Below are 26163 nucleotides of genomic sequence, written 5' to 3' on the forward strand. Positions count from 1 at the left end.
CAAGTCATGTTCCAAGGAGGAACTGGAATGCTTGGGCTAGGCCCTCGTCAAGACCTGAGGTCCGGGATGACAAGCTTAGTAAGTATATATATTTATATAACTATCACCTAGGCAGGGGTTAGTCTGACATGTCCCGAGGTTAGGCCGAAATGTTTTAAATAGAATAGAACTAGATATAAATTCTACAGATGTAAATTATACAAGGTGACAGGTAGTTAGAACATATGTGGTTACATGTAAAAACATCGGATATCTCCAGTGCGGAATCCGAAACCGACTGATGCATGCCGGTCGTAACTAGGGCACCAGGCAGCCGGATTAAATCAGAGGACTTGTCACACTCGGACAAAGTTAATACAAAAGGGATATGAATGTGGTCATACCAAGACTCCAAGACTCCAAGACTCCCAAGACTTGAGTCTTGGTGCCCGGAGCGGGAATTATTGGCAAGAGGAATCACTTGGCTGCCAAGAAGCATTGCCCATGGGATGTTCTTGGAAGGTTGGCTTGGCGAAACGAATACGCCACTCCTTGTTTCATTCTTGGCTTCAATTTACTTTCTCAATATTGGAACATTTGAGCCCGTAAAGATGTACAGTTGTCTGTTAAGTAATTACCTTGAATTTACGGTGTGTCTGCACTAAACTGATTTAGGGTAAACGGAGGCAATTAAAATCGCTTATAAGATACATACATAGTAACTACATACCTAGGTAGGTTATAGGCCAGTTGTGTACTCCGTACAGAGTTAGCTTCGGCCGTATATTAAAAACCTTCGAATTAGATTAAAATACATGTACTCCGTACAGAATTGTACTTTGTACCATACGTACTGTACCCTACTGTGCTACGTGTTAGCTGTGGAATGCTCCCACACAGCCCCTCGTTCTCCCCCTCCTCTTCGGTCCACCAGTCAAAAGCCATGGCGCCAACGCCTCTTGGTCCTTGGGGCCCGCACCGACTCTTGGCCCGGTCTTGGTCTTTTGGTTTCTCTCCTTGTCCTTCCGCCAGGCTTAGCAAAGCGGTATTTTCTGGGCAAAGGCTCGGCTCCTTTTCCTCTTCTTGCGGAGAAACCCCCATTTTCTCTCTCACTCTTTCCCCCCTTTTCTTTCTCGCCTACATTGTATACCTATACGGTGTTTCCTCTATATAGTCATTTGATCTTCTTAGTTTGATCTCTCTTGTTCTCTTTCGATCCCTAGGCTTTCCGCCAACTCCCAGATCAAGTATTCTTGGCATTATGACGGAAAATCATACTCCTTCTACTACGGCGACCTTGCCTGCGCCTGTTTCTGAAACGGCGCCGGTTCAAGTAACCCCAACTCCATCCGCCTCAGTCACCGCGACGGCCGCCGCCGCCACCGCGGCGGTGAACAGCCCCTCCATGAACGGTGTCGGTGAGCAGCTGCCTTGCCAGTGGGTTGGATGCACTGAGAAGTCTCCTACGGCCGAGTCTTTATATGTAAGCTTGATCAATTAATCTTCTTGTCCGAAAAGAGATGCTAATGATTACCGTTTAGGAGCACGTTTGTGAGCGTCACGTTGGACGCAAAAGCACCAACAACCTCAACTTGACCTGTCAGTGGGGCACTTGCAACACCACAACAGTAAAACGTGATCATATCACCTCCCACATCCGCGTTCATGTACCGCTTAAGCCTCACAAGTGCGATTTCTGTGGCAAGGCTTTTAAGCGTCCCCAGGATTTGAAGAAGCATGTCAAGACTCATGCGGACGACTCCGAGATCCGCTCCCCCGAACCCGGCATGAAGCATCCTGATATGATGTTCCCCCAAAACCCGAAGGGTTATGCTGCTGCCACACATTACTTCGAGAGCCCCATCAATGGTATCAATGGCCAGTATTCACACGCGCCGCCCCCGCAGTACTACCAGCCACACCCCCCCACCTCAGGCTCCTAACCCGCACTCCTACGGCAATGTATACTACGCCTTAAGTCAAGGACAAGAGGGAGGCCACCCCTATGATCGTAAGCGTGGATATGACGCGTTGAACGAGTTTTTTGGCGACTTGAAGCGCCGCCAGTTCGACCCTAATTCCTATGCCGCGGTCGGCCAACGTCTGCTTGGTCTCCAGGCCCTTCAACTTCCCTTCCTCAATGGCCCCGTACCTGAATATCAGCAAATGCCTGCCCCTGTTGCGGTCAGCGGTGGTGGTGGTGGTTACAGCCCTGGAAGTTCTCAGCCTCCTGGTTACCACCTTCCCCCATGTCAAATGTTCGGACTAAGAATGATTTGATCAACATCGATCAGTTCCTCGAGCAAATGCAGAACACGATCTACGAAAGCGATGAGAATGTCGCGGCTGCCGGCGTTGCCCAGCCCGGCGCGCATTACGTGCATGGCGGCATGAACTATCGCGCGACCCACTCTCCTCCAACCCAGCTCCCGCCAAGCCACGTTACCGCAACCACCTCAACCCCCATGGGAGCTGCTTCGGCCCACTCCCCCTCGGTCGGCACCCCAGCTCTGACCCCACCTTCCAGCGCACAGTCATACACCTCTAACCGCTCTCCTATCTCCATGCACCACGCTCACCGCGTGACTCCTCCCCATGAGAGCGGCCCGGGCATGTACCCTCGCTTGCCGTCGGCAACTGTCGCCGACAGCATGTCCGCAGGCTACCCGACCGCCTCAGGTGCCGCACCACCCTCCACTCTGAGTGGTGCGTATGACCACGACGATCGTCGCCGCTACACTGGTGGTACTTTGCAACGTGCCCGGCCCGCCGAGCGTGCTGCCACCGAGGACCGCATGGACATCTCCCAGGATAGCAAGCACGACGGCGAGCGTACTCCCACAAAGGCTGTTCACATCTCCGAGAGCCTGATTGACCCTGCTCTGTCAGGTACTTCGTCTGGTCCTAACCAGGAGGCAGTTAAGCGTACTGCGCAAGCCGCCACTGAAGTTGCCGAGCGGGATGTCAACGTTGCTTGGGTTGAGAAGGTCCGTCTGCTTGAGAACCTACGTCGCTTGGTTTCTGAATTGCTCGAGGCTGGTACTGCTCAATATGGAGTTCAGACCTCTTCGGCTTCTCCTACTCAAGGACTTGATGCCATGGAGGGAATTGAGACTGCCAGTCGTGCTGCTTCTGAGCAGCCTAGGGAAGAGCACAAGCCTTCAAGTGAGGGAGAGGGAGTCTTTTATCCCACATTACGTGGTGTGGATGAGGATGAGGATGAGGATGGGGACTCCAAAATGCCTGAGTAAATTCTTCATCTCTTTCTTGCCTTTGGCCATAGCTTCATTCACGCCCGTGACGACATTTGTTTATTGCCTCTTTTTCCGCTCTACACCCCCTTTTTCTACTAAGGTGTCCTTTGTTTGTGTAAGGCTGTTTTATTTATTATTTTCTTTTTTTTTTTCAATGGAGAAACTTTCCATTTCTTTCTGGTACTTTTCAGGTGCTTTCATCTTCAAGTTTGTTGTCCTGTTTGTATGACTATTAGGGTTCCATGGAACTATTTTCAACTATGTGAACTTGTTTATTGACGTAAAGTGTTGTTTGCGTCTTTGTCTCCTTTACATCCTGTAGAACCTTAGATCCTTGAAAGATTGAAAGATTGGAAGATCGAAAGCGATGTTACCTTCTAGTACATATCCTTAAGAGATCGACCTGTCAAACCCAAAAAGGCAAAGTAACATTCCAAGCTAAACCAGATCCGGGGAGTGACGCAAACGGGCAGATCTCATTTTGATCAAATCTGGGGATTTGTGTACAAAAGTATGTGCATGCGTGTAGTAGACAAATCATTGATTTAAGATAGATAGTTTATACATGGCTATATACATACTAAGAACAATGAAGATCAAAGAAATACCTTACATAGAATATAACTACATGAAGGGATGATAGAAAATAATCATCGAACATCCAACATCTGCATCTGGATATGTTGAAGTTCCACTCTCTCTGCACTCGGAAGCATCTTCAATCCCACGTTGAGCACGTGCTGGTATTGGTATTTCAGTGCTATCTCCGCCTATCGGTGACCATTTCCTGTATTCATACACTGTTATGACCAACTCCACCACTCTGTTTACGGTCATATCCCAATCGCACTTCGTTTTCTTTTCTTTTCTCTTTTTTTTCTTACTTGTAGACTTTGTTTTCTCTTCTATTTGTCTTTCTTATATTCTCACTCTCTATCTCTCTCTCTTCTTTAATTTCTTTCATATTTTCCTTTTTGTTGTGATATACACGTTCTCCACGCGACAAGGCGGTCACCCCCCAAAACAGACGCCATTGCGCGTGTCGATCGGCCTAGGGATTATCGATAATAACATCCAGCCACACAATATCAACCTTTCGATTGGGGGAGTTTTCTGTTTAAAAAAATAAGATATCCAGCCTTTTAATCTTGTTGACAGTCTGACTGGATTCTGCTTTTTTCAATCTTTTTTCCTTTTCCTTTCTTCCGTGGTGGCAAATCCGTGCTCTGACGTTCTTCGTTCTCTGGTTCTACCATCTGAACGATTCTGGGGCGCTGAAATCCGAATCCAATATTGGAAAGGTTCACTGTTTTTTTTTCTTAAAACTCTGTGTTTTCCTTTTGCCATCGGCTTTCGTATTTCCTCTCTAGTGCCCCGCGCTTGTTTGTGGAGTACTTAGACTCGGACTTGATTGCCTACGCAACCGGAAGAAAAAAAAAAGAATAACCATCTACGAATCGATTTCGCCAATACATCATACCGGAAAGAAGGAGGAGCGAATTCCATACAGATATGCCGCTCACAAACCGCCGCCGCGCGCGGCGCAAGGAAATTCAACTGCAAGAAACTTCCGACGCAGAGGCTCCGGACTCATCGCCTAGTCGGCCATCCGCAAAGAAGCGCAAGGTGAGTTAAAACAACAGAGCGTTTAGTCTGAACCTAAATATATCCCCGCGCAAACAGGAGCTAAGATCCGTTCTCATCTGATTAGGTTGACCGCCGCGCCACCCCTCCCCCGAACGTCAAACAAGAGTCCGGTGACGAAGCCGAAGACTCGGCGGGCGAACACGAACCCGCTACCAATCAAGACCTGGTCGATTTAGTTATCTCATACCTGAACACACCCCGCGAGGAATTGCGCGTGTCGCGCGACCACTCCAACACCAAGACCGAGAATACCCAGCGCATCCAGGCTTATGCTAAGATCGCCGGCCGCAACTGGACCTATTACGTCAAAACCCTGCATGTCAATATCGGCCGCGAACCGGACCGCGAACAACGGGCTGTCGAACAGTCCAGCCCCGTTACAATTGCCGCTCGTGCGCTGCCAGATGTGCATGTCGACTTGGGCCCCAGCAAATTTGTGTCGAGACTGCATGCCGAGATCTTTTACGATGGAGAGGAGACACCTGCCTGGCATATCCGTGTCAATGGCCGGAATGGGGTGCGCTTGAACAATGGCATTATAAAGCGCGGCACCGATGCGATACTTTCATGTGGCGACATCATCGAGGTGGCCAATACACAAATGATGTTTGTTACGCCCGGTGACGAGGCCAATATCCAGCCCAGCTTTATCGAGCGCGCTCAGCGCATTGCTAGCGGACAGGAGCCCGATCCGGCTTTGGCTTCCTGGGATGCCTCGCAGCATGCCCATCCTCAGCAATCCCAGACCGACGAGGCTGCGCCACCATCTTCGTCTGGCGGGCCTTCGTTGGCGCCTGCTCCAAAGTTCCTCAAGCGCCAGGTGACACCCCCGCCGCGGTCGCCTGATACCGCTGGCCAGCGCACGGCTAAACAGTCCCCGCTTTACAACCGAGGCATGATGATGGAGAGCACGGAGGAGATTGATTACAGCAAGGATGCTTCCAAGGACCTCAAGCCGCCGTACAGCTATGCGACGCTGATTGCCCAGGCCATTTTCTCCACTGAGGAGGAGAAGCTCACGTTGAACAGCATCTACAATTGGATCAAGGATAAATACGCTTTCTATCGACACTCTCAAAGCGGCTGGCAGAATTCTATCCGCCACAATCTCTCGCTAAACAAGGCGTTCCAGAAGGTCCCCCGCCGGACCGACGAGCCGGGCAAGGGCATGAAGTGGCAGATTGCAGTGGAATATCGGGAAGAGTACCGGAAGAAGCAAACACGCAAGGGCGGCACTCAATCATCTGCCCCGTCCTCGCCAGCGACGAAAGAGCCCCCGTCATCTGCACGCGGGACCAACGTTAGCAAACTCGACACCTCGTTCTCAGCAACCGCGAAAAAGTCACCCCCAGTTTCATCCCCGGGCTTCAGCTCATTCCCCGTAGCTCCGGTGGAAGCATACACACCAGAGCGTGGTTCCCATCTAGGTCGAGGCCTCGGCTCCGACCACCCACTGCGACACATGAACCCACGCGACTACGACGAACCCTCTCCGCTCCCATCGCGCTCGCACAACCACAATTCCAGCATCTCCACCCAGGTACAAAACAGCAGCAACAACCTCGCCCGCGCGTACGGAATGTCCGACAACGTAGCCGGGTCCCCACCAGTTCTCTCCTCATCCTACTACAACGAAGAACCCTCTTCAATGATCACCCCCCGCCCCACAACGCCAACAGCCCCGTCTCCCGCCCCCAAGCACAGCGCAGATCCCGTCGAAGTTCATGCCCATGAGCTCGCCCGCGCAGTTCTGGAAGTTCGCTGATATCGGAAGTACCCCTGCCCGTCCGCCGCCGGACATGAGTCCCTTGAAGGGCGAGGTGGAGGACCGCATTATCGGCGGGTTCCCGAGTAGCTCTCCGCCGCCGCCGAATCTTGTTAGTCCCAGCAAACCTGGAACGTCGAGTGGGCTTGGCTCGAGTCGGACTCTGCCACCGCTTCAGTCGGATTCGGGGGATACAAGACCTAATGGAAAATCCCATGCGAGGAATGAAAACCAGGAAGAGGAGGAAGATGATAATGGATCAGGGTTTGATCTTGCTCGGTATGTTCCTTTGCTTACACTGGTTTTCTATTCAATTATGTCTTGCGCGCAGAAACTAATATCATTTTTAGCGGTTTCGAACCTATCGGCTCTTACCATCGACAACTAGGCAATGCTGCGCGTGCGGCTGCTACTTGATGTTGACTTCGATGGTTGGTGCAGACTGTCTATCTTGTGATGTACAACATGTCCACTTTGCAGACTGTGTCTATGTGTTTTACTATTTGCTTCATGCTTCATGCTTCCGCTTCCGCATTACGAATGGTGTTGGTCGGTTTGATCATTTTTATTGTTTTTGGGAGGTTTGCTCCGATGACCTTGTCATTATTTTGGGAGCAGAGATTGGGAATCGGAGTTTGATTTGATAATTTTCTCGGGGAAGGTCGTGAACGGCGTTGTTTTTGCCTGCTTTCTTGCTTTTGCTAGTCATCCCGTTTCTAAACGGCCTTACATGTATGGGCTTCGGGGCAGATGTATGACATGTTACATACAATATTTTTCCACTACAACAGAACAGAATATGTGATCGTAGTGACATTTAAAGTTGATCTAGAGTTCAATCTAGAGTTGATCAGATCAGATAAAATCATTCAGCAACTGACGGCCAAAAATTCTCCTCCAACCAAACAATCTGCCTCCACCATTCCAAACATCTTCCCCGCATAATCTCCATCTCCTCCGCCCCCTTAATCTGCCCCGCCATTTCATCAACAACATCCCCAATCCGATCAACAAACCCTTCAAACTCAACACTCGACCAATTCTCAATAAACCTCTCCCTCAACGCACCCCCATCCGCATCCTTCTTATAATCCCTCTCCCCATCCCCCCATCCTCCCGCATACACCGCGCCGCAAACCTCCAAGACTTCAAATAACAAACCTCCGTAGCCCACAACACCGCCAACCCCTCCAAAATAGAAACCCCACTACTCCCAGCAGACATAAACATATCAATATAAGCCCTCGTCGTCCGACTCGCACAGAAGAAAATAGTCCCACACCGCTCACCACCAACAGGAGCAGGCTCGACGCCGCGTTCAGACTCATTGAACTGCGGTCCAGGCGCACAAACCTCGCCCCCAGACGGCATCTGGCACTCCCCCTGACTCAAACACAGACCGTGGCCAGACGCCCTGGCTTTCTCATCAGTGGACGCGGGACACGTGCCCCCGCCCTCGCTCCCATTGCCATTGCCATTGCCATTGCCATTGCCATTGTCATTCCCATGCGGCCCTTCGCACGCGCCGCCCGTGAACCCCGGACAACTCGCCGAGCCGGTGGTGGATATTCCAACGGAGGTAGTGATGTCCGAGCCCAGTCCGCAGGATGTGAGTGTGCAGCCGCCTTCTTCAGGGGAGATGGCTGTTAGATCGAGGCCGTAGTCGTTTGCTGTTTTTTCGAAGAAGGCGAGTTCTGTGCGGATGTTGACTAGGGCGTCGATGAGGACGGTTATGGCGTTTTGTTCTGGGGTTGAGAGGTGTGGGCCTTCTGAGGTTGGGTTTTGGATTGGGAGGCGGATTTTTGAGAGGAGGAGGCCGATGAAGCGGATGTAGGATTGGGCGTAGAGTCGGTCTTGAGAGAGCCATTGGCTTAGTTGGGGTTTTGGGAGGGTGCCGTGGCCGGCGGAGGCGAGGAAGGGGTGGGTTGTTGCGCGTTTGAGTGCATTGGGAGTGCTTGATAGCAGGTAGGCGGTTAGAGGGCCTCGACTTGTCATTTTGTTTGGGGCTTTTTAGGTGGTTGTTTGAGGTGGTTGGTGTTGGAGGGGAGAAGATCGGAGACTAAAATTGCGGGATGGGGCGAGGGTGGGACAGACATTGATATGTCGTCAGTGGGACATAACATTCCGGGGGTATATCAATTCCATAGTCACTTCTCACAGTCGCATGTATACATTACTTAGAACTATAACGAGAAAAGATTTAATATCATTTCAGCGGAGATTTCATTCAGCTCAGATTGTAGAAAGCTGCAGCTAGCACATACATCCCCCTTTTTTTTTTTTTTTCAAAGATTTTCTCTCATTTTGATCTCACGCATTCTGTTCAAATTGAAACCTCACTGAGCCGCATTCATTCTTTCAACGGCATCCGACGAGGTATGTTCACACGATTCCCAAACTGACTTTGAAGTTCCAGTCGCTCCGTCACTCCCACTTTCGTGAATTGACGATCGTTGCAGTTGGACGTCAGTTTTAATGACTCCAAACGGGGACTTCGTCAATGTTGTCGTGGGGAATTCCACCCATTGCAGCCATGGATTCAAACGTGGCATCGTCGCGCATGTCCTTGCGTTCATATTCGGGATTCACCGTGGCCTGGGGCTTATCCTTACGCTCCTCATTGTACTTAACGTTGGGCTCCTTGTCACCAACTTCAGCGCTTTCGTATCCCCACGGCCTCTCCCCAGCTACTCTCAGCATCAATCGAATAAGAGCGTGCAAGGTGTAGTGTGCATCGTTTCCCGCATTGTGCAAGTCGGGACTCAAAATATTCAGCAAGCCCAGCAGTGCTCGAAGACCTCGCGGCTGAGTCTCTCCGGTAGCAGCACAGTACAGCTCTGCCACGTCGATCGTCTCACGAATGACCGAAGACGGTTTGTCTAGATTGGCAAAAACCTGGCTTTCCGCTCTCTGGAGTTGCATGATATCACCATGGAGGTCAAGACCAACCAAGATCACAGTGCGCTCCCGATTCTTGTGGGAAGGGATCTCGTTTTCTCCCTTAGACTGAATCCGGTATGCGGGGATCTTTTCTTCCTTCGGGCGAACCATGTATGGGGGGTGAAATGCAGCGTCCACAACGTTCGGAATTTCGGCGTGTGGAATTAGCTCACTCTTGCCGAATCGGAAGTTACCAGGACATCCGGCAGTGTGAGTGTTGTTGACCCAGTTTCGGTACTCCTTCACACGCAGGTGGCGGGATCGAACAAATCTCAACCACCTCTCTCCGTAATCACCAGGGGGCACACCCTTCAAGTCCAACATATCCAGGGTCGAAATTCCAACCTCAGTCAGAGAGCCCATAGCGCCGTAACGGTCCATCCACTCAAGATCAATGCTGATGAAAATGGGGTCATCTTGAAAGACCCACTTGACAGGTCGCAAAACATCAATCGCTTCGATCTGACCATTGGCAAACGACGGCTGTGGAACATTCGGCTTGAATTCGGGACGCAGCCCAAAATAGGCTTGCACACGACTTAGGCACTCCTGCCACTTCTTCATTCGGGCCTCTCGTGCCGCCTGCTTGTTGGTTTTCTTCTTAATCTTGACTGCGGCGATGGACTGCTTGATTTTATTTTCAAATTCCTCGACAACACCAGGCTCAACCAGCTGTACCCAGGGTCCCCAGTTCTCAAGAGGCGAGGGAACCTTCCCCTCCAACTTCGTCTTCCGATCATGGGTGCTACTGCGGCCAAGGTACACAGGCGCAGGCAGTTTTTCATTGTTGATTTCAATCACGAGGCCTTCCTTGTCAGGGCCCGTGAGAGTTAAATTGAGGTTCAGAGCCGAATTAATTTCATCGAGCAGTGCTTGAGCTTGGAAAGTGGGAATCAAAAGCAATGCGGTTTGGGAGATAACCTGCGGAACAGACAGATAATACCTGGATGAGTATTAGCGACGATATACTTTGCTAATTAATTTTAGATTTCACATACAGGTACCAAGTTCGGTTCCAGAACTTATCGCCCTCATAAAACTGCTCATTCACTTTCTTGGCATTATCTCCATGGAGGTATCTGAAAGGGAAACGGGCCATTGCGACGGCTGGAGTGAACGACTTAGAAACCGGGATCGCAGTGACCAGCTCCTCGTCGGAATCCGTGTCAGAAATACTGTCGCCACGCTCGTCTTTGCGCAAGCCCGAAACATCAAGGTGCATTTCCGGAGTACGACGGTGGGGGCGACCATCCTGCTTGATCTCGGTCAAAGGCTGGTCTTCCGACTCAGGTAGCTGTCCAACCACATGGGTACGAATGTACGACAAAGGAAATTGGCCACTCAGAGGGTACTGCATGCCATTCTCCGGCTTAAAATCAACTGGGAAAGCATATCCACTTACGCCTTGCTTAGCTTTGTTGGATTCGGCAGGGGCAGGGTCAGCTCCATCCGCGGCTGGGGCAGGTCGGGCGACTCGGGCCTTGTTCAACTCGGTATTCAGATCTTTGAGACCCGGATCTCCTTCGAGGAGCATCTTTAAACGCTCGCGAACATCCATTTTGAAAAACTGAGATAAAGCTTAAGCAAAGTCGAGCGGTGAGATGAAGAGCAGAGGCAGGGGAAGTGGGACAAATGTAAAGAATATAAACAAACGCGTGGGCGCGCACACTGAGCCTTTGGGATTAGATTAGAATTGACAAATTAGGAAGGAACAGTCAGTTAAGGAAAGAGCGATGGGAATAGGGAAAGATGTACATTGGGAAAGAACTAAGGAAATCCCCGTGGTCTACATCCATATGTACCTAGTTACTCCAGGGCTATCATGAACTGATTATATACATTTATGTGTATGTAGCTTGTAGTGAAAGTACATTAAAGAGACCAATGTACCCTGCTTATTGTTCTCTTCGTTCTCTTTCTTCATGCAGGTGATATGATCCAATAGCTGACAAGGATATCAGTAGGGAATAGTTTCATTGGGTAATAACTTATCTAGCCTGGTCTGGGAGAGAAGTAAATAAATACTTAGCACTTTAGTTTGACTTTGAAAAGTCAAGAGAAATTGAATCAACTTTTGAACAAAAACACCAAGGCTGGGTATAGATACGTATAAATCCACAAATAGAGGACCTAATTCATGGATAGCATTTACGCAATGAATTAAGACAGGGCAAATTATCCGTTATATCGAGGTTCTTCTAAAGTTGAGATGCTCGACGATTTATGGGGTGGACGGATATATTTTTGATTATAAAATATTTATAGCTTGAAATGTGTAGTAGCGCTATATTTCTGTAGGTCTAACTTTCTCGTCTATAGCAAGCTTTTATATTTCTATTAAAGCCTCAGAATTGACTGGTTTTCACCTTAAGAGGAAGGGTTGGAGTCGCTACTCCCAAATACCTTCTGAGAGGTTAGAGGTGTTGTGCCATGGGGACTCATTAGTAGCTTTAGAAGCTTGTCAGATTTCTTAGTCTTTTTCTTAGCTTCTGTAGCCTAACTTTCTCAACTCTTCAATCAAGCATCTCACATTGCACCATGCACTTCGACGTCCACCACGTAGACCTCTCCTAACAAAGCTATTTTAATTAGTTAAGATTAACTAACTTAGCTCTTTACATACAATATAGGAAAAGAGGCCTAGAATATAGTAAGTAGGATAATGAAAATAGAGTATTAGTTGACACGGTGGGCGGGGGCAAACGGCTCCCACCTGGGCATTGATGCCTGGTTTGTCAGGCCAGTAATGCCTACATGTTTGACCTCCTTCCTCTCTCTTTTCCTTCTTTAGTCTTCTGTTAGCTCTACTATCCGTTGTCGTTTTCTTCCCTCGCAAGTAGCTCGCCACTCTACTTCTTCTCTTATTACTTGCAGGGATGTAGTTCTCAGGCCTCACAACCTTCCAGGAACCCACACGGGGATAGCCGTTGGCCGTGGCCCACTGGGGCTAACAGACCGAGGGTGGACCCTGACCCTAATTTACGTCTCAATAGTACATACCGAGGTAGTATTTGATTTTTACACCCATACCGCGTAAATCTTGTATACAAATATGTGGAGGCTAGAGTAGTTATGGTAAGTTTGGACATTGTCAAATTGATTCCATCGTACAAGAAAAGATCAGAACTACCTAAGTTGAGCCTTTCGCGACCTTTCCTTTTTCAAGCTTTCGCCCAAGGTAATTGGCATAGCCCTTCAAGCTCACTAGTCCCATCGCAATTGAAAATGTCTGATATTTAAATCTCCAGTCGCAAACCCTCAGGGTTCCAATGGCCACACACTGGGAGAGAGCCAAAGAGAAAAACCAGGAGTGAAAAAATGGTTCTGTATTCCCAATACATTTAGTAATTATCACCAATGGTAGGTATTTATTTATTTGCTTACAGGAAAGGATGTCTGGCGAGCGGTGCCATAAGGTATTTGACAACGAGGTTATCAGGATAGGAGTCCACAATCAACATGAGGGGTGAAGTAGGTAGCTCATCGTCCGTCTGGCTTCCTGCAGAGGATCCTAGGGATGGAATAAGTGTTTTTTGGAGGTCTTTTTTCTCCATATTGACAAGACTGGAAATGTAGAGAGGTACGTCGGAGAACTATGAGAACGAGAAAAAGAAACCCCTCCAAGTTTGGGCGGTGAAATATTAGCTTATGTCTTATAACAATAACAATATAATAATACGCGACTGTACAACAGCCTATGTACAATATAGGAAAAGACTAGATGCCACTAGATACCAGTACGACGGGGTATAGCGCTCAATGACAAATGCTTGAATTAAGCCTTGTTTTAGCCCGCTTTCAGGCCTCTCTATACAAGTGTAAACTCGGCATGGGATAACTAGGTGCCGTTAACTCCATAAAAATGAGGCTTTTCGTCCCCATACATCTCCAACTTTTTGGACGGTTTATAAGTGTCAAAAATAAAGCGGTTTTCGGGAAATGACCTTGATCTATCCTGTTTTTGTGATTTTCAAGTCAGATATTGGTAGATAATATAGATATAGGTGTTTGCTCTACATGACTTTGCAGCAAGAGCAAAATTCTGCTCGATGTTGAGCGGCGATTCATTATTCTATGGCGAACAATTTCGAATCAAAACATCTGAAGCAATTGACATGAACATTGACATGCGAAATCCTCCTTTCCGGTATTGTCTTTCTCTCCTCAAACGATGTTCATTCCACCGACTTCAAGACTTGCTGCGCTCCCAAATAGGGCAATGACATACCCAGTAGCTCCACAAGCCCTCACAGCTCATGAGAATCCTCCCCAATAGACAATGGGCCCTTTTTAACCATGATAGTAAGGACTTCATATAGAACATCAGCGGCAGCCCTGCCAAAAAGTCAGTTTTTGTTATATCTTCCGCTCAAAGTAACCTACATCGTGGACAACTCTGCATTGGTATCATAAGCCGGCGCTACCTCAACGATATCCGCACCAATGAAGTTCAACCCGTCAAGACCACGGATAATTGTTCGTAGTTCACGCGTGGACCACCCGCCAGTCTCTGGTGTGCCGGTAGCCGGTGCAACTGGATTGTGTTCTTAGCGACAGAACAAGCCACAATAGACATCTTCGAACAAGACTCACAAGCAGGATCTAAAGTATCAATATCGATAGAAAGATATACTGGATTATCGGTTCCAACACGATCGCGAATCTTCTTGATAATACCGTCCGTTCCTAGAATAATAATGAGCAAAAAGCCAACGCTAGTCGACAAGTTAACATACCAATAACATCAATCTCCCTCGCCTCAACAATCTCAAACCCGCAGTACCCATCATTGTCATAATCAGAAGGCCCAGAAAGCGTCGTACGAATACCAGCATGAATGTTAGTATCATTCCTCAACAATCCTTCCATCGCCGCATGGTAAAAGTATGTGCCGTGATTGATAGCTGCAACATCACTAGGAGAGCCACCGAAGACCTTCGGTTTCCACGAGTCCCTAACCAAGTCAGTTATTCGTCTATACTGTAACGCTAAGAGGCCTCACAAATGACTATCAAAATGGATCACCGTCACAGGCCCATAGGCTTTATTGATACTCCGTAGCAAGGGCAGTGTGATGGTATGATCACCACCAAGGGTAATAACACGAGGAAGGGTCTTGCCAGCACGTGAAATACCCGGTTTATCTGCGTCAAGGTAAGGCTTGCGCATCAGGATGCTGTTGTGCCCTTCTTCGATCTGCCGGATTGCCCAGGCATTGTCGTAGCTATGTCGGGATTAGTTCCTTATCCTTTGATCCCCGATCATAGACATACGAAGTAACAGGAACATCGCCACAATCCAAGATTCGCATATCGCTGGTAAACGGATTCGCCTGCAAAGGCACATTGTAACCACCGCTGAAAGCCAAATTTTTGTGAGCGTCATTCGTGCCATGTTGAAAGCAGCTTTGCCTGTTGGGGCTGGTACATACTATAGATTGAGGCGCCGAGAACCTTGTCTGATACCGCTGGGTCCGAACCGGGCGCCGGGTCTGTAGGAGGTTCCGGTGTCGAAGGGGGCACCTGGTTGGTAGTAGTGTGAGTAGGGAATTTGTATGGTCTTGTCGTTGGCCGGGTGGACTGACCTAGGAAAGCGATGTCGTATTTCTCGGCGTCGCTGGCCAGACATGGGTAATAGGGTAGGCGGCCGAAAGTTGTGATTCCGGAGAATACGGAGTCGGCCTTGTTTGTTTAGTGGGATGGCTATCCTTGAGTTGAAATGTCAATGAATGGGCTGCTCACCTGCGTGCCACCATCTCCTGGGAGTGTGTTGTACCAGAGTCCTTGATGCGGACCAGCCAGCTGAGACTGGCTATGGTCACCATGGGCTGTGGTAAGAGTAGCCAGGACAACCAAGCCTGCGATGGAGGCAAACATTGTGATTTCAAGACTCAGGTTTGTGTATAGAAGAATTTGAAAGCGTTAAAGTGAGTACAAGCCGTTTCGCTATGGTGGTAAAACACAGGGCCTTCCATGATATATATATGCCATTCCTTGTAAATACTCTCTAAATCCCAGTTTGATTCACAGTATACAGTTGCATGCAACCAGTCGGCTTGCCAAGCGATAGTAACCCTCTACCCTTATTGCCCCGATACAGACATGATTGACAAGAAGTCGGCAGTCCTTACGATCTGCACCCATAAGATAAACATTAGCATCGACTCTTGAAAAGAAGAATTACCACTGCTAGGCAGTGGTTTATCTCTCCACTCCCAGTAACTTCCCTTTGAGGAACTGATGGCAGGAGAATAAGCGGCTAGTGGGGGATGTAGGGTGAAGGCTTGGCCACGACAGACATACATTATGCAAGACAGATCTATTCCATCCCAAAATGGAAGGCCGGGGGAGATGAGAACGGGAGATAAATAACTAGCTAATAGTTAGTACTCCGTAGAGTTGGGGAAGATAGGGGATTTATTTCTCTTAGTATATATGCGAAGGCTTATCGGTCGACCGTCATTGGTCGTTGCCGATCAATAAAATCCAGCATCTGATAGTTTGTTTGCCCGACAACGGAGGATAAAACAGTTGTAGGGTTGTTGGTATAGGATATTGTAACAATGTATGCAATATAAAACTGGTTACAGTAGAACGGTTATTAAACGTGGCTGTGTTGTGAGATTTCGAATGTAGGGAGACGTTGGACAAGACTTGTAAATCAATATCAACAATAATGCAATTCAATTTCTATCTAACAAGACCTACATATAGGTGACTATATAGTTCAATTGAATACACTCTCCTTCAAATCCCATCCTCCAAAGTCTCATGTACATCCATGCGCTGGAAAGCCTTCTGCACCTCAGTATCCCACCGACTGCGCGCAACAATAACCCACTCAAAGACACCAACCAAATACAAAGCAATACATTGTCCAATCCACAGACCCTTGAGTCCCCAACCGTGGAACGCAAGCCAGATGCCTAACGGCAATGCACCACAGTAATAACTCACCAGATTAACCAAAGCACCCACATGTTGCCGTCCCATTCCTCTCAGACTCCCCCACAACTCCCATTAAGCCCATCGGCAATTTGGAAAAGTGCCACATACGGTAATACCTCAGCCGTAAGGCTCACGACGCTGGAATCATCATTGAATATCTTGGCAAAGTGGTCTCGCGTCCCGATGAGAACAGCCAGCACAACACCGCCCAAAACCATGCTCAGCACGGCAGACATATGCGCCGCCCGCGCTGCACCGGCATCGTCCCGTTTTCCTAGTAGGCTACCGACGCGGCTGGATGTCGCTACCCCAATTCCGAAAGGGATCGTATTGAGTACTTGATCGGCTGTCATAATAACACTCTGAGCAGCGAGTGAGACAGTACCCAGACGCCCAGCTGCTAAAGCGACGATCTCGAATGCCCACCATTCCGTTCCAACGTGCACGACGCCTAGAAGAGCGAGTCGTGCAAATGTGTGAAGGTTTTGGAATGCCTCGCAAGACCATCCTCCCCAACACTCTGAACCGTTGACGAAGCGTGCGTAGAGAACTAGCAATGCAAATGAGAGCCAGTAGCAGAGTCCAGTTGCCAGGGGTGCGCCTAAGAGGCCGAAATCCAATGTGTAGCAGAATAGGAGGTTGAGACCGGCATTTAATGGTGAGATAATAAGCAGCACGTATGTTCCAGCTCGCATGATTCCTATACAGCGGTCATGGTTAGTCCTCATACCTGAATACATCTCGTGCAAACGTACCTTGAGCTTGAAGATACTTCTTCATAACCTCAAAATAGATATACCCCAAGCCCCCAGGAATCAAACAAGTCAAGAACCTCGCGCTGTCCTGCGAAAGTCGAGGATCTTGTCCAAGGAACAAAAACACCGGCTCGGAAAAAGCCCACAAGACAGCAACGGGTATATAAAAAAGACTCAAGACGAAGAAACCACGCTGTAGCAGGACTCCCAAATCATGTTTATTAGAGCTTCCTGTGAACGAGGAAGAGGCGAGTGTATCCATGGCCGTGGTACCTCCCAAAGCAATCATCCACGCTGTAACCATCGCAAACATCTGGGAGAATGCACTCGCTGCGAGGTTCTCCGGCGATGAGCGACCGATGATCAAAACCGATACTGTTTGGATGCTGTTTTGCAGTGCGTAGGCTAGAATCACAGGGATTGAGTCTTTCAGTAAGATCCAGAACTCGGCGAGGATGAGAGCTTGTGAGAATGGGCTTTCATCTTCTTCGGAGTCGCTCAGCGGTGGTTCCTCGTCGATAGGCTTGGAGAGGAGGGAAGTGTATTCGCTTGGATAGGGATTTGAGCCTCTGTTGCTGAAGGGGCCTGACATGGTAACTGAACTGTAACAGTATGTGCTTTTGTGGTAGACCTGACTTTGCCTTCCATATATTGGCCGGCTTGAGCAATTTGGCGATGTGATGGCTTTTAGAAAGAAGTGAGGGCACAGTAGTAAATTCCACCTGTTCAAGCAAGGTAGTTGAAAGGAGTAAAAACACTCCCATTAGAAAACCGCTTTTGGTTGGGAAAGTGCGAATTTATTTCAAGGTTATGACACGGTCAGCTTGGAGTTTGTATATCCACGAATCTCTCAGTGATACAGCAAATTTGCTACTATATATGATACATAGCTGGTATGAATGAGACAATCAAGGCATTAATTTTCGTGAAGTGTGTATTTTTTTCTCCACTGCTATGCCTTTTCAGTCGAGTAACCCAAGTTCAAGTCCGATCTCGGACGACTTCTGGTATACAACAAGTGAGAGTGCTAGAGCCCCGCGTTTCTGTGACTGCCAAAATTGGAGACTGTGGATTTGGATAGATTAGTCTAGTCTTCATCTCCAACTTGTGTCGGATATTTTTGTTTCTTGTTATCTGTGATAGCGGAGAACGGGATCAGCGTTGAAGTCCTCGGGTCTTCTCTAGATATTTCCCCAAAGCGGAAGTTGACTAGAGAGAAAAGAATGCTCGTTGTCAATGCAAAAGCCACTTTGATAACGCCCAAAGGGATGGTGTCATGCTAATGACTTGTTCTCCGCGGATTTGTTATCGTCTACTCCAATGCCGATCAGGCATGTCGTGAAAATTTACAGTATATTTAATTCTTGAATGATTTACTATAGTGGGACTGATTATGGTGTTTTCAAATCCATATTGCTAGAGCCCATGCGTTTTTAGCGTACCCCAGAGATTCCCCCAAGGTAGACATAGGTCTACATGGTTTTTAGGATCTCAACATCGGAGTCACTCTGCAGCCAATGTTTGATCGCCTGTCGCCCTTATCTTTGACACTTATCATTGACTCCAGCCAGTTGATTGGTACATTCGAACGACGTCCTCACATCCCCGTCACTTTGATAGTGGCGGGGCTCTTTGCGGCAATGATAGTCCCGGCAGTTATAGAATAACCGTTCCAAAGGGTCTATGTACACAAAATTTGAAGAAAGAAATGACCCAAATACTTCACTGTTTAATTGCGTGCCTCATGAATAAACATGTTATGACTTCGCCAAACAATTATTCGTAGGAAGAAACAAAATGGCAATAGTATATGACGCCAGGGCTTCAATACATATAAGGCTTATTCACTCGATGAAATAGTCTCGAATGCGCTTCATAGTATCCTATAAACTTTAATGACTTTCTTATCAGCTACTTGCATCAGGAGATTCTACCCTGGCAGCAAGGCCAGTAGACAGCCGATGGCTAGTTCCAGCACACGCTGAGAGATAGTCTTCAGCTCTAGTATATATTATTTTATATATATTCCAGTCCCAGATCGAGGTGTCAGGTAGGGCTTCAACGGCCAATACCATACTTACATACCGGCGTTGCCTTCTTTACTCTTGGCTAAGTACTCAGATAAAAGAACCTACAAGATGGCATCTTGCACAAAAGCAATCGATGATAAACGTGAGATTGGAGAGAAAGACACCAAAAGCGACGACTTTGACCCCACCCATACTCCCGTGGACCAGGGCACCCAAATTCTCTACAATGCAGAAATCAACAAAAACGGAATCAGACTTCACCCTCAGCCGACTGCAGACTCCCTAGATCCATTAAACTGGTCAAGCCTTCAAAAACATGGCATACTATCTATCGTTATGTTAAAGTACGTACAAAAGCAACTCCGAGATTCATTCGCTATTTGGCTTCATACTTGCCAGAAAGTAAACTCCAGTCTACATGTCTTACTGACATCTTGCTACGTCCTGTTAGATATTTCCTATTCACATACCTCACGACCACCACAGTTCCATCATTTACAGCGATTCAAGATCAATACTCGATTAGCTATTCGCAAGTCAACTGGACAGTCGCCGTACCGGCATTAGGGTTATCCGTCGGACCACTCATATGGTCATCGCTTGGTGATACCTATGGTCGAAGGGTGGTTTTCTTAGTCGGAACAATCATATCACTGGTCTCCACCATTGGCGCTGCGGTAGCTGATACCTATTCTGGATATATGGCTGCTCGCTTCTTCCAAGGATTTGGGGTAAGCCCAGCTTCTATAGTCGGAATGGCAGTCGGTATGTCCCAATCATTCATCTTCGGGCAAGATTCATATCTGACATTTACCTTGGGCAAAGTGAACGATCTGTTCTTTGATTACGAGCGTGGTCAGAAGCTTGGATTGTGGGTTCTAGCACTTGATTCCGGTCTGCTTCTAGGTCCTACCTGTAGGTTTTTGCCCGGATATCTTAAAACACCGGCCCGTCATATGTTGATATATGCTACTAGTTGGCGGCTTTTTGGACCTCGTGAGTGCCTCATGGATACATTGGTTCAACGCAATCCTCTTTGCGTTATTACTACTCCTCGAACTTTTCTTCATGCCAGAGACCCTTTACCCCCGCATCAAGATGCTTCAGCAAATGCCTCGTCTTGATGGTACCAATGCATTTCCGAGTGATATTGAAAAGCAAATAAAAGGAGATGACACGGCTATGTCCATGTTTCCGGCAGAGACCTTATTACCAGAGCTACGCAGGACAAAGAACCTACCATTCATCAATTGGCGCCCTATCCCCGGCATGCACCATCCCAAGCCGTGGGACTCAATCACTCGGTTTGTATTGACGTTTCAATTACCCGTAGTAGTTATCGCAGTTGTTGGATACTGCTTCGCCTGGTATTGGTGGGTTTTATCTGTTATCACGATGATACCGGCAGCTTACCCGACCTACACACCTCTTATCCAGGGACTGTTGTTCCTTGGACTGTTCCTTGGGACCTTTCTCTCGGAAATTGGATGTTCTGGACGATTAAGTGACTTTATTGTCGAGAAGTTGTCGAAAAGGAATGGCAATATCCGCGTTCCAGAGATGCGATTGTGGTTGGCGTACCCGGCTATATTGATCAGCACTGGTGTGTTTGGCCTTCCAGACGATATATGTTGAACTCGACTGACAACAATGTTTATTATAGTTGGATTAGTCGTCTGGGGTGTTAGTATCGACAAAAGCTATCACTGGATAGTAGGCCAGGTGGCATTATTCCTATGTGAGCTCTATATTGCGGTGTATATAGCATCCGATGTAAAGCTGACAATCCTCTAGTTGCGGCTGGTATCCAGATAGGCAATACTGTAACTACTAGCTACATTGTTGACTGCTACCCATTACAGACGACGAGCGTTGTCACTTTCTACGCTGTATTTTTGAACCTGAGTGCTTTTATCAATCCGGTACGTCGTCCAATATTTCTTGATAATGGGTTGTCTAATGAATGTTGATACTGACCTGATACAGTTTTTCATCGCCCCCTGGCAAGAGTCTTCTGGTTGGACCTGGACATTTACTGCCCAAGGACTTATTGTACTTGCTGGCGGGTGTCTGGTATTTGGTGTTCTGCATAAGTTTGGGGCTTGGATGCGTGCAAAAGCACCACAACCTTCATGGGTCAATCCGGAGTTTGATATGGACCCTTGATTTTCGTCTTCGGGGCCGGATTCGTGGCCGCACGCCTAATTCCGACCGTACCCAAGTAACTAAGGTATTAAATTTAATTTAAGAAAATGCACTTATTAACTAGCTAGATCTAAACGCAAGAGAGTACGTATACTTCACCTACCCTAGAGATAGTTAAAGGTACTACTGGTAAAGATCGGATCGCCGGCTATAACTAAGAATACCGCTTCATTATAAGTCTACCCCCGATCTCAATTATATAAAGGAAAAGTCAAGGGTAGAGAGCAAAGATTACGGCGTTTTACTTCTCGAGTTTAATATCGTTTCCGTTAAATACATCCACGCGTAAATATGTGATTGTCCCAAGAGGATAATTAGAGAGAATAGTACCCCCTACTCAACCAAAAGTCGATGTGCTGTTGCAATAGCTCATGATCCAAAGGAACATATTTGATATCCGGCCGATCTGCCAGAGCCTTGACAGTGTTTTGGGTCTCATAGACAGGAGTATACATACTTGTCTGCATCCGAGTCAAGTCCCCCAAAACTGGTTCCTGCAGCATGGGAATCATGGATTCCAATGGATTCCCTGGAGTGTGTTGAATCATGTCAATCCATTCCTGATATGGAACTTCCTTGACTGGATATCCAGCTTGGTTAATCAGGCTGCATGTCTTCTCTATACTCACCGACTGTGCCACATCCGGGGAGACGAGATGGAATGATCGACCGAGACTCTCAGACTTTGATGCGATATGTAGAATGGCCGAGCAGACGAATTCGACCGTCACATACTCTAGTCGCTGATGAGGAAGATGGGGGAACCCGCCGCTCTGAATGCACCCCACGATCAGCCGTGCAAAGAAATCATCTGCGTTTCCATAGCCCCGTGGACTGTCCCCAATCACGAATCCTGGTCGATAGATGGTCGCAGGTAAGCCAAGGTCCCGCGCCCTCTGGACCATCTCATCTGCCACCCACTGACTCTGCGAATATCCCATGTCATAAGGCAATGATTCCAGATGTGGTTTGAGCGGGGCATCCTCGAAGACTCGCTCCGTCTTGTTTATAAGACCAGTTACATTCCACGCATCTATCGAGGAGACATAATGCAGTGCCTTGCGTCGGCCCAGTGTGGCGAGTCGGATGATATTCCGCGTACCAACCACATTGGGTTCGTAAAGAGTCTCGTAAGGTTCACACCAGTTCACTCGCGCACCAATGTGGAAGATTACGCTCGCCCAGTTGCTGAGCCAGTTGAACTTATCCTCCCCTAGACCTAGAGTGGCATCTGTTAGGTCTCCATCAAGAGCGATGATCTTTTGGGTGCTCTCCAGCCTGCCATCCCAAAGGTCATATTTCTCCAACGCTTTCTGAATGCGATCATTTGCCGTGAGATTGCCACGGCTTCGGGCTAAACAGGCAACCTTCTTCACACTAGGCATGGACAGAAGTTGATGCAGTAAGTATGCGCCGACAAACCCAGTCGCTCCTGTGAGGAAAACGTGTCCCTCTTTGGTAGATTGCCAATCTGGGGGAGCGACTAGATCATCCGCTAGATGGGAGTCTTGTGCCCACCGCGTTGTCTGGGCAGCATCAGTGCTGTCTTCGTCGGAGCTTTGAAGGAGAGCTGTAAGACTCTCCAAGGTAGGGCTTGCATGCAGTTTTGCCAGCGTCACAACTTTTCCACTGTGGTGCTTGATCGTCCCTACTAGCTGGGCAGACTGCAGCGAAGTGAATCCTAGAGCGAATATATTCTTATTGGGATCGACGTGTGACACATTCAACGATTCTTGGAGATGCAATTGGAGCCAGTCGTCTTGGCTTTTCATTTTTGGAGCTTGCTGGGCTTTAGGTTCGTCTGCCTTTGGTGCGTTTTGTAAATCGCGAACCAGAACATTCCTATCAACCTTGCCACTGGACGAAAGCGGAAATTCGTGGACACTTTGGATCGAGCTGGGGACCATGTAATAAGGCAGATGTTCCTTTGCCCAATCGGTAATCCCGGAGAGTTGAACTTCCGTTTCACATTCAATTGGAATCACATAGGCCGCCAGATTTTCCGAGTGCTCCTGCTTGTGTTGGAGAACAACACACGATTCCACTTGAGGGTGTCTCTCCAGCGTCCGCTCGATATCGCCCAATTCCACTCGGTGTCCGGAGCATTTGACCTGTTTGTCTGCTCGGCCAATATAATCCAAAGTACCAGATGAGTCTTTCCATTGTGCCAGGTCCCCAGTACGGTACAGGCGGATGGATGACCCCTCGTCCTCTCCTAGTGTGGCGGTATTGACATAGATAAACTGCCTCTCGGTCTCTTCGGGTCGGTTCAGATATCCTGCTGCCAGCTGGGGTCCGACAACACATAACTCCCCAGTCTGATGTGCGCCGGTGATATTCCTGAGCTGTTCGTCCAACAGATAAACTTTGGATTCTCCGAATGCTCGTCCGATGCTGATGCGAGGATGTTGTGTTTCATCTAAAGTGACCCGGCATGTTGTCACAAATATAGTTGTATCCGTTGTACAAATTTGCTGGTGGGCCGTTGATGAGGACCTTCTTCATTGCTTTGACATTCACGGCCTCGCCTCCCACAAGAACGTGCTGCAGACCACGAAACGCGTTGGGCGCATTCAAGGCAATGACATTGAAAAGGGCTGTTGGTACAATCATCACTGTCACCTTTCTATTTTCCAGAAAGTCACTGAGAGCAAATGGATCTGTGACAATCACTTTAGGGATTTGGATGACTGTCGCCCCAGCAAGTAGCGACGCCCAGACCTCAAAGAGGGCGAAATCAAATCCAGGGCTGATGAATCCAGCCATACGGTCAGTTGGGCCCAACAGTGTAGCCGGTTCAGAGGCTAAGACATGGAGAATGCCGCAAGCCAGGACCTGGATGGCTTTCGGCTGTCCCGTGGAGCCAGAGGTGAAGATAATGTGGCTGCGATGGGTTTCCGGACATCCTGCCTGTACATCAATTGGGCTGGTCTCGCTGAAAGTGATATTCTCCACAGTTGCTTCTTCAACTCGGATAACTTCGAAGTCTGACACCTGATCCATGAGGGCTTCGTTGGTAATAACGAAACGGGACTTGATATCGTGTAGCATGGCCACCAGGCGGAGAGAAGGCATGGATGGAGTAACGGGGACACAGGTCCCTCCAGCTCGGAGGACAGCAACTTGCGAGATGATCTGTTGATAACCAGAGTCAAGTAAGATACAAACGGGCTCCGCGAGTTCGATTGACCTTCCACGCAATTTCTCAGCAAGTACATCAGCTCGTGCAATGAGATCTTGGTAACTAATGCTGGTATTGCCATCGATAACTGCAATCGCATTGGGAGAAGCGTTTGCACGCTGAACAAGGCGATGCTCCATTGCGCTTTCTGCTAGTCGAAGTAACCGGTGATGGTTGTGTTAAGACAGATATCTGACAAAATCTGATGGTCTAATAATGAATAGACCGTTTGACAATTTTGCTCCACCAGAAAACACACCAGAGCACCAGCCATTTTATAGGGCATCGTGCTCTGTCTACCTTTGCTGTCTATCCCAGGAAGGGAAAACTGTTGCCTACTGAAAGAGTGATCTATGTTCATCCTTGGGGTTTGTTACACCGGATGTGTGGTAAATCGCATTCGTTGACGTCTACTGGTCACATTTCACCTTCATTTTCTCTGAATAGAAGGCGATGGCTGATCAAACTGTTCAAACCTGCCCGGTGCAGGTGTTATACTACTAATCATTAGGTCATTCTTCACCCTTTTCGGCTCGCCATACTATATACAATAGGTCTTACATTGGATCTACATTATTTTATACAGAAGAATAAGTTACACTTGGACACACTTTATGCACCCGAAGTCACATTGGGCATATCGATGTGTATATCTACCTAGGTAGGTATGTATTAGTGGATTAGATAGTCTCTACTACCTACGGGTATGGGTCCTACGGGTCGTGTCTGATCAAACTATCCAGGCCTTTTACGGTGTTGAACTTTGCATTATCCTCGGCTTAACACATATGTGACAAAACTTACATTGGGTACATTATTAGTCGCACTAGACTTAATAGAGAATCAATATCAGCAACACTGTCAGATACTTCGATTAAGGTATCATTTAAACTGCGCTTTTCGCTGACGTTAATCGACGTAGTATGTAGATATTTCATACAGTTGCAGCTTTGCAGAATGCAGAACAGACATAGATTTGCAGAATAATATACCCAATGCAGGTTTTCTTGCATACGGATTTATATCCCGTGATGGGAGGCAAAACTTAGAAAAGGTGACTGAGCGCCTATGGCTAACTCCCATTTGACAAGCAACTATACAAATCGGGGTCAATGCGCTATAACACATTTGGTGGCGAGAGAATAGTATTCAGACTGGAATATTTAACTAGTGCGATAGGAAGCTTAGAAGTAATATATCCATTTATACAAAAGACAGAAGAGCATTTACGCATAAACAAGTCTTTCCTATACTATCAAATTGTCTCTTGCCCTGCAAAGCATGATGGTCTCCAAAATATCTCGTGAACACGTTCAGTTGTTGATATCTCAGATTAAAGAACCGGAATATGTTTTTTATCCGGACTCTGAAGGGTACAGAAAAAGCCTGGAAAGATGGTCAGCAGTTGGATGTCAACAAGCAGTACGGCCCAATCCATTACATAGGATGCTGAACTTTAA

General features: G+C 47.8%; 8 protein-coding genes across 8 annotated transcripts; 3 read left to right on the top strand and 5 right to left on the bottom strand.

Annotated features, from left to right (window-relative positions):
* Positions 1–1384: 1384 nt before the first annotated feature.
* Positions 1385–3230, top strand: pacC (putative C2H2 transcription factor PacC; the record flags this gene model as incomplete). Its single annotated transcript, XM_057216958.1, has 4 exons — positions 1385–1462; positions 1521–1885; positions 1959–2163; positions 2274–3230. 4 exons carry the CDS (start codon positions 1385–1387, stop codon positions 3228–3230), a joined length of 1605 nt encoding a protein of 534 aa, XP_057078841.1.
* Positions 3231–4745: 1515 nt separating this feature from the next.
* N7516_004239 (putative forkhead transcription factor Fkh1/2) lies at positions 4746–7062 on the top strand (the record flags this gene model as incomplete). Its single annotated transcript, XM_057216959.1, is given in 4 exon segments — positions 4746–4859; positions 4945–6627; positions 6638–6924; positions 6996–7062. The coding sequence occupies 4 exon segments, from the start codon at positions 4746–4748 to the stop codon at positions 7060–7062; spliced, it is 2151 nt and encodes a 716-aa protein (XP_057078842.1).
* Positions 7063–7510: 448 nt separating this feature from the next.
* Positions 7511–8640, bottom strand: N7516_004240 (putative transcription regulator PAB1642; the record flags this gene model as incomplete). The annotated part of the gene is made up of 2 exons (XM_057216960.1): positions 7511–7783; positions 7807–8640. 2 exons carry the CDS (start codon positions 8638–8640, stop codon positions 7511–7513), a joined length of 1107 nt encoding a protein of 368 aa, XP_057078843.1.
* Positions 8641–9117: 477 nt separating this feature from the next.
* On the bottom strand, positions 9118–11143 carry N7516_004241 (uncharacterized protein; the record flags this gene model as incomplete). Its single annotated transcript, XM_057216961.1, has 2 exons — positions 9118–10528; positions 10584–11143. 2 exons carry the CDS (start codon positions 11141–11143, stop codon positions 9118–9120), a joined length of 1971 nt encoding a protein of 656 aa, XP_057078844.1.
* Positions 11144–13832: 2689 nt separating this feature from the next.
* Positions 13833–15461, bottom strand: N7516_004242 (agmatinase; the record flags this gene model as incomplete). The annotated part of the gene is made up of 9 exons (XM_057216962.1): positions 13833–13920; positions 13969–14119; positions 14179–14271; positions 14322–14539; positions 14588–14809; positions 14859–14942; positions 15017–15107; positions 15170–15266; positions 15327–15461. 9 exons carry the CDS (start codon positions 15459–15461, stop codon positions 13833–13835), a joined length of 1179 nt encoding a protein of 392 aa, XP_057078845.1.
* Positions 15462–16331: 870 nt separating this feature from the next.
* Positions 16332–17879, bottom strand: N7516_004243 (MATE family efflux transporter; the record flags this gene model as incomplete). The annotated part of the gene is made up of 3 exons (XM_057216963.1): positions 16332–16587; positions 16641–17232; positions 17288–17879. 3 exons carry the CDS (start codon positions 17877–17879, stop codon positions 16332–16334), a joined length of 1440 nt encoding a protein of 479 aa, XP_057078846.1.
* Positions 17880–19425: 1546 nt separating this feature from the next.
* N7516_004244 (uncharacterized protein) lies at positions 19426–21483 on the top strand (the record flags this gene model as incomplete). Its single annotated transcript, XM_057216964.1, has 7 exons — positions 19426–19661; positions 19769–20082; positions 20143–20232; positions 20294–20920; positions 20981–21055; positions 21112–21239; positions 21304–21483. The coding sequence occupies 7 exons, from the start codon at positions 19426–19428 to the stop codon at positions 21481–21483; spliced, it is 1650 nt and encodes a 549-aa protein (XP_057078847.1).
* A 353-nt stretch (positions 21484–21836) lies between these two features.
* N7516_004245 (non-ribosomal peptide synthetase) lies at positions 21837–24843 on the bottom strand (the record flags this gene model as incomplete). The annotated part of the gene is given in 2 exon segments (XM_057216965.1): positions 21837–23941; positions 23952–24843. 2 exon segments carry the CDS (start codon positions 24841–24843, stop codon positions 21837–21839), a joined length of 2997 nt encoding a protein of 998 aa, XP_057078848.1.
* Positions 24844–26163: the final 1320 nt, after the last annotated feature.

The sequence above is a fragment of the Penicillium verrucosum genome (assembly GCF_028828655.1).
Source record: "Penicillium verrucosum strain IBT 35672 chromosome Unknown utg000001l_segment0_segment0, whole genome shotgun sequence".
Classification (NCBI taxonomy): Eukaryota; Fungi; Ascomycota; class Eurotiomycetes; order Eurotiales; family Aspergillaceae; genus Penicillium; species Penicillium verrucosum.